Here is a 13716-nt window from a genome sequence, read left to right as displayed (position 1 = left end):
GCATATGAAGAGCCCCGGGGGAAGAACGATTTAAGTCACTTTTTCAACGAACCCCAGTTAATGGCGCCATCTAGTAGCAAATTGTATAAGCTTTCTGTGGAACAATCATTTTCAGGTGAAAACGATCGGAGTCACATCGAACCAAGGCCCTTCTGAAATGGTCTCCCTGACAAATACGTCCATCGTAACCTTTATTTGACCTTAATTTGGCTGAAAAGTGGAAGTCAGTTGTTGTACTGGTAATTATGATTCGTATTAAACATCATTTGAAGTTGTAATTAAACCCACTCGTTGTTCTGTTCGCATGAAGCATTCGCGTCCAAAAGTCTGTTTTGCCTTTTATGCGAAAAGACAAAAATGTGAATTAGATGGTTCTTCCCCTGGACTCTTCATATACATTCTAAAGAGATTCACATCAGAATACATTATTTTTATTAAGTCCTATTAAATAGACCGGGATACAGTATTGTAACATACAACAGTAGGCCTATATTTTAAGAACAGTAATCCTCTTTGTATAGAGATTGACACATGGGAATGGGGTGCAAATCATCTAAGTTGTGGCTTATCTAGTATGACTCTCCATCTAAAATTTCAAGGTATATGGTGCCAGAAGCCACATGAATTTACTAAATATAACTCAAATAAGGTATATTTGTCATCTATTTTATTACCTATATATGTGATATGAGCAAAATTTATAGTCACAGTACACTCTTATATATACATATATGTACTTAAAAGAACAATAAGACAGAAATTACCATAATTTTGTCTCAAAATGACTAAAGTATTGAGTTCTGCCTGTTTGTCCCATTTCCATACAAGTTGATAAATGTACATTTCATTCTATTATTTCAACATGTATACTATGATTAACATAAATATAAAAAATATTAAAACTCAAGTCAACAGTTTATGAAATAACAAGTTCAATGCTTCTATATATCTATTAATTCATTATTTGGTGAGGAAAACATACTTTAGTGTGAACATATAATAAAACAAAAATAACTACATGTACATGTAAATGTGTAAAGCTGTACTCCTTCCACTAACATTTTTGGACAATTTCTATGCTAAATTTGTGTGGTATCAGTTATAGCTGGTATGAGGTTGAGCACATCAGCTAATGATTAGGAAATACATTGATATATCCTTTAATTTAATAAATCCAATGGGTTAAACAGGTTACAAAGATGAAATCTACAGTTTTGAATTATTCAATACAGGATAAACATAATATCATTTCTATACTGAAGATTGACACAAAATCTAATATTAATAATTATAATTCTAAATCTTACACACAATTACACATTTTTTTTCATTTCACATTCACATTAATAATCACAATAATTACATATTTAAAGGTTTGGTGCCAAGCAAAAAAGACAAGTACCCTATAATATTATATATGTGTGGTGTGATAAATAGTATAAAGTTAAAAACATGAAATATGTTTATATTTCTCATCAGAACAAACATCCTTATTAGAAGATGTTTGATTAAATTTTAAAGATAAAGGCACTGAATTAAAAAGCAAAACAAACAACCTTAATATAGAAATGGTAACAAAATACAAACTGCAGTGGATGACTTTGTAAAGCAGTTATTAAATACTTCTCCCAAAATCAACAGCAGTGGATAGCTTTGTATGAAGTTATTAATTTATTGGTACTACCCTTAATATTACCTGCAGTGGATGATGACAAGAGGTTATTAATAATTTAGTACTAATGCCAACTGCAGTGGATAACTTTGAAAGAATATATTGGTACTAATACTGACTACAGTCGATGACTTTATAATAAGTTCTTATTAATAAACTATACAAGTGCTTGAAGGGGCATTATGGGAGATTAGATAAAGAGTTTACAGTTCTCACTATAATAGTTAACCAGCGGCTGCCAGGCAGGATACGCCCACATTTTCGAGAGATGGATAGAAAACAAGCTAAAAACGCGATTTTTCGTACAATCAGGGGCCATAATTCAGGAAGTTACGGTCCGATATGCGCGAATATCGAAAGGAACCAAGATCTTTGGGTTATAAACTTACATTTCAAGTTTGAACCAAATCGGATAAAAATTGTGGCCTCTACAGTGTTCACAAGCTAAAAACGTGATTTTTCGTACAATCAGGGGCCATAATCCATGAAGTTACAGTCCGATACATGCCAATATCGAAAGGAACCGAGATCTTAGGGTGATAAACCTATATTTCAAGTTTCATTGAAATCGGATAAAAATTGTGACCTGTAGACTGTTCACAAACAATTGTGGACGGACCGACGGACATGAAAATGTGGGCGTATAAAAAATAGATAACGTAAATAGAATATCCTGAAAATTTTAGGCGAGCCTCGATCATCAGTACTGAAGTCGGTACGATAAAAAAAAAGCCAGCGATTATCCATTTAATTATTTTTCAAAAAATGTATTCCCAGCCGCTAAATATCGCTGGCTAGCGATGGTATCGAGAGTTGATTATGGTCTGGATAAGTTAATTAATTTCTAATTAATAATTTAGATAACATTTCAGGCCTAAAGAAAGATCTGCAATAGGCAGATTTAGCTCTTGCAATAATGTATGTTTAATGGACACAAACAATCAAAATGCTAAAATACTAGCCACTAAAGCTTTAATGCATAGTCAGTATGCACATATTTTTTCAATGGAAACAGATGTTTAGTATTGTTGACATTGCTAGCCATCCATGTGAGATTTTCAAAATTATGGAAAACCAAACAGCTCATTATTCAGTGTTCTTAATTCTTAGTTCTTAATTTATAGTCCTTAAATCTTATTTCTTCATTTTTTGTCGTATTTCGACATTTGTACACTAAAATTAGACATTTGTCATATCAGATTTGTAAAATGTATTTTTGTTTAATTTAATTTTATTTTAATATAAAGACAAAATTTATTTAAGTAAATCAAAAAAATAATCTACATTTACATTTCATCATAGACATACTCTCGAACAATAAATTTCTAAATACAAATCTTCAAATACAAATCTTGCAAAATATTTCTCCAAAAACATTTCTACAAAAACATTTCTTGAAATTCATCGCACCGGAACATTATGATGACATAAGCGGAAATCAACAATAAGTCACCATACAACAAAGAAGAATCGAGCAAATACAATCAGAAATATTGGTCGATGACCGCGACTTTAGTGAAATCTGAAATCGCGTGTGTGTTATTGTTAATCTGATCTACCATTAAATAAAATAAATTGAAAGTAGTCTATATTTAGTAATTAAGTTATTATTTGATAGCACCATATTTCTTTGGACAAACAAATGAGAGCTTTATCTCTTCTAAATCATGTAATCATGAATGTGCCAGTAAAATAGCTAATACTCGTATATTCAAAGAGTGATAGACAAATACTTTCCGGTGAAGCATTTTACGATAACTGGAATTTCATATAAGACGCATATTTTAACTTTTAAATACCCCCTCCCCTCACTAAATAGAGTTCAGACAATCCAAATTATATCTGCTTTAACAAGGTACGTAAATATGAATATGTCAGAAAATATTTTACAATTTTGAAAATGTATTCAGACCTTTTTAATGGTATGCATCCCGATATCTTGTATTTTGTGTTATGGTCCGTATTTTGAGTTAAATACTCCCACCCCCTTCCTCATTTAATACATGTTAGTGCCATTTCAATTTTGCTCTTTTTTCTAGGTATGTAATTACAAATGTGCAAGAAAATAATTTACATTTTGTATCAAACAATAAACATACCTTCTAGCTGTATATGAACAGATGTCGAGAATTTCTTATAAGATCGCTTTTTTTTTTTACTTTAAATATCCCTTCAGCCCCTCACTTAATAAAGTTTAGTACCGTGGAACTTTGATCTTTTTTCAAGGTATGTAAATATAAATGTGCCAGATAATAATTTGGAAAGTTGTACACTATTAAACTCTATTAATTGATTGGGAGGGGCTGGGTGGGGTCTTAAATGTCAAAATACGGGTCATACTACGACATTCCAGATATCGCACAGAATACTACTGAAAAGAAGTTTCATTTACCTTTTCAGAAATGTAAATTATATTCTGGCACATTTATTTTACATAGCTTGAAAAACGTATTACAGTTGGATGATGCTAAATACTATTAAATCGTGATAATTTATACGCGTGTCTTAAGAAGTAAAATTTTGAATACTTGGTCCTAGAATCATCGCTTGATGCCACATTTTTGTTGCTAACGCCGGTTAGTGGGGTCGGGTGGGAGTGTGTGTTTAAAAGTTAAAATATGGGTTATTTTAATCGTTTGGCCGAAGCAATCGGCGTCGAAATTCGCCTAGTGTGTCCACTGTCATTCGGCCGAATGATTCGCCCGAATCAAACAGGTTTGATATATTCGGCCGAATTATATTCGCCTGGTTTGTCCGCTTCGTCGAATATAGAATTCATTAGCCAATCACCACTCATATCGAGAAGTCACGTGATAGATTGAAGACATAGACGCCGCCATGTTTAATCATGTGACGTGATAGGTGATGCAATCGACAGGTTGAATCGGCGAAGCATTCGGCTAGTGTGTCCACCCATTCGGCCAAATAAAATTCGGCGCCGATTGATTCCGTCGAACGATTCGGCCGAACCATTCGACTAATGTGTCCACTGCTTAAGACTCAAATAACCAGTACGGTTGTTACGATCAATGCATACATCTTGTCAAAACTACAACTAATTAACAACTTTGCTCAAAATAAAGTAATTTGAATGAAATTTTCAATATATTCGACCCATGGTTTAACTATCGGGCAACACATTATATGGTGACCCATGGCTTCTATAACTTTCTTAATTGGTTTGATGATAGAGCATGGTATCCATTGGGTAGAATTGTTGGAGGAACGGTAATTTATTCCAATTTATATTCTGATTTGGATTGAAAAACATCAGCAAAATTGCCAATTAATTTGTTTTCAAGGCAAATATTACTCATTCATTGTTATATATGTCCACATTGTTGTGTAGATTGATTTTATCTGCTTTTGATGAAACTTAAAATAGACGTTTTTATAACCCAATAATACATTCTACAGTAGATATGGCTTGACATCAGTTGCTCTTATTTTTTGAAAAAAATTTCACAAGTTGTTTTCCTTTATTTTGTTAATGTAGAATGGTAATGAACTGCTCTTTTCATTTTCTTTGTTTTATTTGTTTCGTTTGAATTTGATTTATCTGTTTAGTTTTTGATTGTTTAATTTTTGTTAATGAAGCTGATTCTTTTAAACTTCGTTTTTTATTTTTGAACTCTACTTGGTGTAGGTGTTCATCAGGTAATACCTCGACTGAGTTCAATATAGAGATTAGCCGGTTGATTTGTTAGATATAAACCTTTGAATAATAGCGCCTAACAGGCAGCTGTGTTTAATTATGTTCTCCTGATTTTGATTGTTTCTGTGTGTTTGAAGTATATGTTTGTGATATGCGCTTAGAAACACTTCACGTGTAATGATGCGCTATATAAATCGAACAATAATAATATATTCATTTTACATTATCTATTTTTGAAATATTATAGAGAGAATGGCCAGCTCTTTATCTAAATATTACATAATGCCCCATTAATATCTATATTAGCCAGGGCATTATTTATATAGGTTTTGTTGACTCAAAATGCAATAAGTCTTACAAAAACATACAGTCTCAGGCTAGTAATTATTTCCCCTTATTTCATGATGGACGAATGTAGTGCGAATTATAAATAGACAATTCTTGACTTATGAACAAATAACTTTAATAAATGAAAATCTACGACACAAAGAGATCTAAAGAGTCATTTTATATACATAACGTTTATTATTTAGTCATTGTTAGTAATCAAGCAGTAGTATTAAAACTGTGACTATTGAATTTTATACACCACTATTGGTTAGGTTTGTGTATTCAATAGTGATGGGTATATATCAATCTGATTAAAATACAAATCTATATTTTGTTTCGTTTTTTTATACTTTCGAGGGCCTACACTAAATGAAGATCTGACCGGTTGTAGTGGAAGGTCGAGTATGGGGTTGTACGAGTGGCTTTTGACCCTATGACATCATACATTGATTAATCACACACCCAGAAGTTGCTGTAACAGACCGTTTCATTGGCTAATCCTGCATATCAACCAGTCCGCGAGTTATATAACAACTCTTCCAGATCCTAGTTTTGTGAAGACAAGTAAAACAAAATTTTGAACTTTAAAAAACGAAACGAAATAGGATCTGTGTTTTAATAAGATTGGGGTATTATAATTAGTCACACTTTCACACTAAAAGTGGCATCTTTTACAGCTAGCTGTACACCTACTTATTAATTACTGTATAATTTCTAACTACATACTAAACATTAGGTTCGAGTAATGATAACTTGTATGCTATAATGACAAAAAGGCCTTGGTTTGTTAGGCTTACTGTCATCCATACTGTTTTGCTCAACAGGCTAGAAATAAAATCAGCAAATCAAAATTTTATGGTTTAGTTACCAGGGGTTGCCAGGCAAGATACACCCACATTTTGCAAGAGATGGATAGAGAACAATCTAAACAAAAACCAGCAGCTGCCAGGCAGGATACGCCCACATTTTGCAAGAGATAGAGAACAAGCTAAAAACAAAAATTATTTTTTGTACAATCAGGCGCCATAATCCACAAAGTTATGGTCTTAAATGTGCAAATATCAAAAGAGAATGAGATTTTTGGAATATAAAGATATGTTTTAAGTATCATCCAGAGGGTCCATAACCTTTGTATTACATACTTATACACAATTCGTGTACAAAGACTAGAGCAGACATTTTGTCGGACAGTTTCATTTTGATTTTCCAAAAATTCTAATTCAACCTTCATTATGGTGGAATGGTGATATATCTAAATGTTTCTTAAAATCGGGAAAAAAATTGTGACTTCTAGAGAATCCACAACTGCCACAAGCTAAAAATGTGATTTTTCGACCAATCAGAGGCCATAATCCAGGAAGTTACGTTCGGATATGTGTGATTATCAACAGGAACCAAGATCTTTATAATAAAACATATATTTAAAGTTTCATCCAAATCGGATAAAAACTGTGGCCACAACCTTGATATACCATATTTTTACACTATTTGCATACAATTTTTGTCCAATTTTCACGAAATTCGAACTCAGTCATTATATCGATAACTGTGATATATTCACACGTTTTTTTTATAAATCGGATAAAAATTGTGACCTCTAGAGGGACCACAAGCCAAAACTGCCACAAGCTCAAAATGCGATTTTTTGTACAATCAAGGGCCATAATTCAGGAAGTTACGATCCGATATGCGCGAATAATGAAAGGAACCAAGATCTTTGGGTTATAAATATGTATTTCAAGTTTCATCAAAATCTGATCAAAATTGTGGCCTCTAGAGGATTCACAACCTTGATATTATTATTATTACTATTATTACAGCATATTTATAGTGCACCCTTTCATATAACATGTTCAGAGGCACTTTACAAAGTGACAATGTAAATCACACATAAACAACAAGATTATGGGCATGTTAACGATTGTACACAGTTTTGGTCCGATTTCCACGAAATTCTAACTCAGCCATCATAATGGTGTAAGGGCGATATATTCGAACGTTTTTTTTAATCAATAAATAATTGTGACCTCTTGAGGGACCACAAGCTAAAAACACTATTTTTCGTACAATCAGGGGCCATAATTCAGGAAGTTATGATCCGATATGCGCGAATATCGAAAGCAACCAAGATCTTTGGATTATAAACATGCATTTCAAGTTTCATCAAAATCGACACAAAATTGTGACCTCCAGAGGGTCCACAGCCTTAATATACCAGGTGTTTACACTATATGAGTACAAGGGGCGGGCATTTTGTCAGGCAGTTTTGATCCGATTTTCATGAAATTCGAACTCAAACTTCATTGCGGTGTAACGGTGATATATACAAACAGTGTTTTAAATCGGATAATAATTGCGACCTCTAGAGCGACCCCAAGCTAAAAACACTATTTTTCGTACAATCAGGGGCCATAATTCAGGAAGTTACGATCCAATATGCATGAATATCGAAAGCAACCAAAATCTTTGGGTTATAAACATGCCTTTGAAGTTTCATCAAAATCTGATTAAAATTGTGACCTCTACAGGGTCCACAACATTGATATACCATATTTTTACGCTATTTGACTACGAGGCGTGGCCATTTTGTTAGTTTTGGTTCGATTTTTACAAAATTCAAACTCAACCATCCTCAGGGAATAACGGTGATATATTCAAACGTTTTTTTTAAATCGGATAAAAATTGTGACCGCTAAAGGGTCCACAAGCTAAAAACACGATTTTTCGTACAATCAGGGGCCATAATTCAGGAAGTTACGGTTCGATATGCGCGAATATCGAAAGGAACTGAGATCTTTGGGTTATAAACTTACATTTCAAGTTTCAACAAAATCGGATAAATATTGTGACCTCTATATGGTCCACAACCTTGATATACCATATTTTTACGCTATTTGAGAACGATGGGCGGCCATTTTGTCAGTCAGTTTTGGTCCGATTTTCACAAAATTCGACCTCAACCATCCTTAGGGTGTAATGGGGATATACTAAAACGTTTTTTTAAATCGGATAAAAATTATGACCTCTATAGGGTCCACAAGCTAAAAAACGCGATTTTTCGTACAATCAGGGGCCATAATTCAGGAAGTTACGGTCCGATATACGCAAATATCGAAAGGAACTGAGATCTTTGGGTTATAAACTTACATTTCAAGTTTCAACAAAATCGGATAAATATTGTGACCTCTATAGGGGCCACAACCCTGATATACCATATTTTTACCCTATTTTAGAACGATGGGCGGCCATTTTGTCAGTTAGTTTTGGTCCGATTTTCTCCAAATTCAAACTCGGCCATCCTTAGGGTGTAACGGTGATATATTAAAATGTTTTTTTAAATCGGATAAAATTTATGACGCGATTTTTCCGTACAATCAGGGGCCATAATTCAGGAAGTTATGGTCCGATATGTGCGAATATCGAAATGAACTGAGATCTTTGGGTTATAAACATATATTTCAAGTTTAAACCAAATCGGATAAAAATTGTGACCTCTACAGTGTTCACAAGCTAAAAACGTGATTTTTCGTACAATCAAGGGCCATAATCCATGAAGTTACACTCCGATACATGCCAATATCAAAAGGAAGCGAGATCTTAGGGTGATAAACCTATAATTGTGACCTGTAGAGTGTTCACAAACAATTGTTGACGGACAGACGAACAGGGGCGACGACAATATATACTCCACAAACAAATAGGACAGGGGCGACAACATAATACGTCCACATGAAAATGTGAGCGTATAAAAAGCATCTTACTATTTGCCCATCACACCCCCTCCCCCTCAAAAACCACAGTTATGGTTGTTTTAAAAAAACAAGTGTTTCAAAGGTCTGGATTTATTACAAATTTAGGAAGAGCAACTTTTTCTGAATTAAATTCATACTAAACCATTTACACTGTTAACTATGGATCCATGCAAGTAGCAAACTCTCTGCCCCGTGTCCCAAGGCAGATTAACTTTAGGTTCAGTCTTGGTGAATCAAAAAGGTGCCTTAAAGACATATATACTAGGTAAGGTGTCTTTTCACATAAAATGAACTGGAGTTTATTACTCATTACCCGAAACCATTGTTACTTGGGCTCCTTAAACCACTCTGTCACATGCATATATGTAGCTCACAAAATGTTCCTATATATAATAGGGAAAGCTATTCAAATAACGGTTTGAGGTGGTCTAAGGAACTGCCGTTTTGGTCTATACAGGGATGTGCTGGTATTATTATATATATCACTTTTCTCTAATTTTCTATAAGTTACTAGGGAAGTCAATATTTACATGTACCAGGGTTAAATTGACAAAAACAAAAAAGATAGCCAGGCTAATTATGATGTACAAAGGTATTCACCAATAGCCCATTTTTACAAAATGGCTTATAAAAATCATACTGTAATGTTTTCATTGAAAAATTGGTGGTTATGTATATTTTCATACCTTGTTTAGTGAAATAAATTCTAAGATAATGATGATGACTGGTTAAAATTTTAAAATATGAAACACCTGACATAGTTTTAATCAATCTAAGTTTCAGATGAACGGAATGTTACTTTGAATGTATTTATCTCCATTGGTTTAACAGTTGTGAGTGCTTCCATGTCTAAATTTTCTCTTTCATACATGAGAGTCAAAGACATAGACTTTACCTCCAGCATTTTTAAATCATTAAATATTTTAGCAAAAGCCACCTGAAGAATAAAGATTATTCAAATAAATAAAACATGTACATGCAGCAGTCAAACAAAGAAAATAATACGACAGGGGCTTGTCAGGTCCCCTATATATGCCCACCAAAATCGCTTTTAACAAAATTTAAACAAGAAACTACACAAGATGGCATATCAGGAAAAGAGGCCAACCCCCCGATTAAGAATAATTCCAACTTATATCCATGGGGCACAAAAGTTATTCATATGATCAAATTTAAATCCCTACTACCAACGTACACTATACAAAATTTGATGAAAATACCATTAGTACTAGTAGTTCTGAGGACGAATTCAAAAATATATTCTGTTTACGTTGGGCAAACAACTGATTGTTGGACCGGACCGATGGACTAAAACACAAGTTAATAATGGACATTACCCTGTAATTTATGTGAATACCGACTCACCTTTCCCCCATTCGTATAACAAGTTAAACTTTTAGCTGGATAAGAACAATCTATACCATATCTATGTAATATCATAGCAGCTGTTTCTTTTGGTACATATTTTAATGCATCACTATCATCTTTATTTTGCATAGTTCGTAAATTAAGCATATATAATTCACATGGTAAATCAACATCTAATGGCCTAACTGACGTTGTCAATGCCATGAGTTTCGAATTTTTATATTGAGGTAAAACAAAGAAAGAGCCCAGCATGTGAGCTGAAGTTAAATGACCTAGTAATGACGGGAAACGTAACTCTGTTTTACTGGGCTGAAAAAAATAAAAAAAAATTAAAGTTCATTAAACAGAAATAAATCTTTATAAAAAATAAAATTAATAACAGGTTGTCATCATAATCTGAACAATTTTATAAACAAAGACGTATATGAATCATCTCAGTTTTTAATGTCATTCTTTCCACTTAAAACTTGGATACAACAGTTTGTAAGTTATATAAACGCCTAACCAGCAGTTGCCAGGCAAGATATGCCCATATTTTACAAGAGATGGATAGAGAACAAGCTAAAAAAAAAAAAACGATTTTTCGTACAATCAGGGGCCATAAGCCAGGAAGTTCTGGTCTGAAATGCGTGAATATCGAAAGGGACTGAGATATTTGGGATATAAAGATATATTTTAAGTTTCATCAAAATCAGATCAAAATTGTGACTTCTAGAGGGTCCACAACCTTGGTATTACATACTTTTACACTATTTGCGTACAAGGATTGGCCATTCTGTCAGTCAGGGGCCATAATTCAGGAATTTACGATCCGATATGCGCAAATATCAAAAGGAACAAAGATCTTTGGGTTATAAACTTACATTTCAAGTTTTATCAAAATCAAAAGAAATTTGTCACCTCTAGAGGGTCCACAACCTTGATATACCATATTTTTACGCTATTTGAGTATTAGAGGCGGCCATTTTGTCTGTCAGTTTTGGTCCGATTTTCACGAAATTCAAACTCAACCATCCTTAGGATGTAAAAGTGATATATTCAAACGTTTTTTTAAATTGGATAATAATTGTGACCTCTTGAGGGACCTCAAGCTAAAAACGCAATTTTTTGTACAATCAGGGGCCATAATTCAGAAAGTTACGATCCGATATGCGCAAATATCGAAAGGAACTGAGATCTTTGGGTTATAAACTTACATTTTAAGTTTCAAAGATAGGTTGCCAGGCAACAAAACATACGCCCACAGCAGCTAAATCGTCCGAGCGGTCGACAAGGGTTGTCGCATTTTTATTCCTTTGTAGGTAATTGGGGGCCTTAACATACAGATCAGATTATAAATTTTGTCGTTTGAGGGTTTACAAGGTTCTAAAAACTGAAACAAGGGTCTCAACTCTGGAAGTAATCTACAGAAATTGTTAAAATTTGACATGCTTTTAAATAATGCATATAAATTTCATACATATCGGATGATAACTTTCATCAATCAAGCATTAACAAGGTTTAACAAAATGAAACAAGGGCAATAACTCTAGAAGTAATTATTGTAAATTGCTGAAATTCAATAGGCTTTTTCATTTCACTAATTTAAATCATGCATATAAATTTCAAAAAGATCGGGTGATAACTTTTGGCGTTAGAGCGTTCACAAGGATCAATAAAGTGAAACAAGGGCGATAACTCTAGACGTAATAAACGGAAATTGCTGAAATTCAATAGGCTTCTTCGTTTCACTAATCTAAATAATGCATAACTTTTGGCGTTGGAGCGTTCACAAGGTTCAATAAAGTGAAACAAGGGCCATAACTCTAGACATAATAAACGGAAATTGCTGAAATTTAATAGGCTTCTTCGTTCCAGTAATCTAAATAATGCATATAAATTTCAGAAAGATCGGATGATAAGGTTCAATAAAGTGAAACAAGGGCCATAACTCTAGACATAATAAACAGAAATTATTGAAATTAAATAGGCTTCTTTATCTCACTAATGTAAACAACATATATTCATTTTAAAACAATTGGATGATAACTTTTGGCGTTAGAGCGTTCACAAGAAATTGTGGACGATGGACGGACCGACCGACCGACGGACGGGGGCAATATACGTCCACATTTCAATGTGGACGTATCACAAAATCAGATCAAAATTGTGACCTCTATAGGATCCACAACCTTGATATACCATATTTTTACACTATTCACGTACAAAAGGCGGCCATTTTGTCTGTCAATTTTGGTCCGATTTTCATGAAATTCGAACTCAACCTTCCTTACGGTGTAACGGTGATATAATCCAACGTTTTTTTAAATCGGATAATAATTGTGACCTCCAGAGGGACCACAAGCTAAACCAGCGGCTGCCAGGCAGAATACGCCCATTTTCGAGAGATGGATAGAGAACAAGCTAAAAAGAAAGTGATTTTTCCTACAATCAAGGGCCATAATTCAGGAAATTACAATTCGATATGCGCAAATATCGAAAGGAACCGAGATCTTTGTGTTATAAACTTACATTTCAAGTTTCAACAAAATCGGATAAAAATGCGAATTTTCGTACAATCATGGGCCATAATTCAGGAAGTTACGGTTCAATATGCACGAATATCGAAAGGAACCGAGATCTTTAGGTTATAAACTTACATTTCAAGTTTCAACAAAATCGGTTTAAAATTATGACCTCTACAGGGTCAACAACCTTGATATACCATATTTTTATGCTATTTGAGAACGAAGGGCGTCCATTTTGTCTGTCAGTTTTGGGTCGATTTTCACGAAATTCGAACTCAGCCGTCCTTAGGGTGTAACGGTGATATAATAAAACGTTTTTTTAAATCGGATAAAAATTATGACCTCTATAGGGTCCACAAGCTAAAAGCGCGAATTTTCGTACAATCAGAGGCCATAATTCAGGAAGTTACGGTCCGATATACGCGAATATCG

At 33.7% G+C, this 13716-nt stretch overlaps 1 protein-coding gene across 1 annotated transcript in view; it reads right to left on the bottom strand.

Moving 5' to 3' along the window:
- Window positions 1–650: 650 nt before the first annotated feature.
- LOC126814437 (alpha-mannosidase 2x) overlaps window positions 651–13716 on the bottom strand; it is a 90730-nt gene continuing 77664 nt past the window's right edge. The window contains exons 21-22 of the mRNA XM_050539541.1: window positions 10775–11086; window positions 651–10346 (exon numbers count right to left, since the gene is read on the bottom strand). Of these exons, the coding sequence (XP_050395498.1) occupies window positions 10182–10346; window positions 10775–11086 (477 nt within the window). The 3' untranslated portion in view covers window positions 651–10181. The remainder of the gene's footprint in view (window positions 10347–10774; window positions 11087–13716) is intronic.

The sequence above is a fragment of the Patella vulgata genome, chromosome 3 (genome assembly GCF_932274485.2).
Source record: "Patella vulgata chromosome 3, xgPatVulg1.2, whole genome shotgun sequence".
NCBI classification, from domain to species: Eukaryota; Metazoa; Mollusca; class Gastropoda; family Patellidae; genus Patella; species Patella vulgata.
This window is presented reverse-complemented; position numbering and strand designations above follow the sequence as displayed.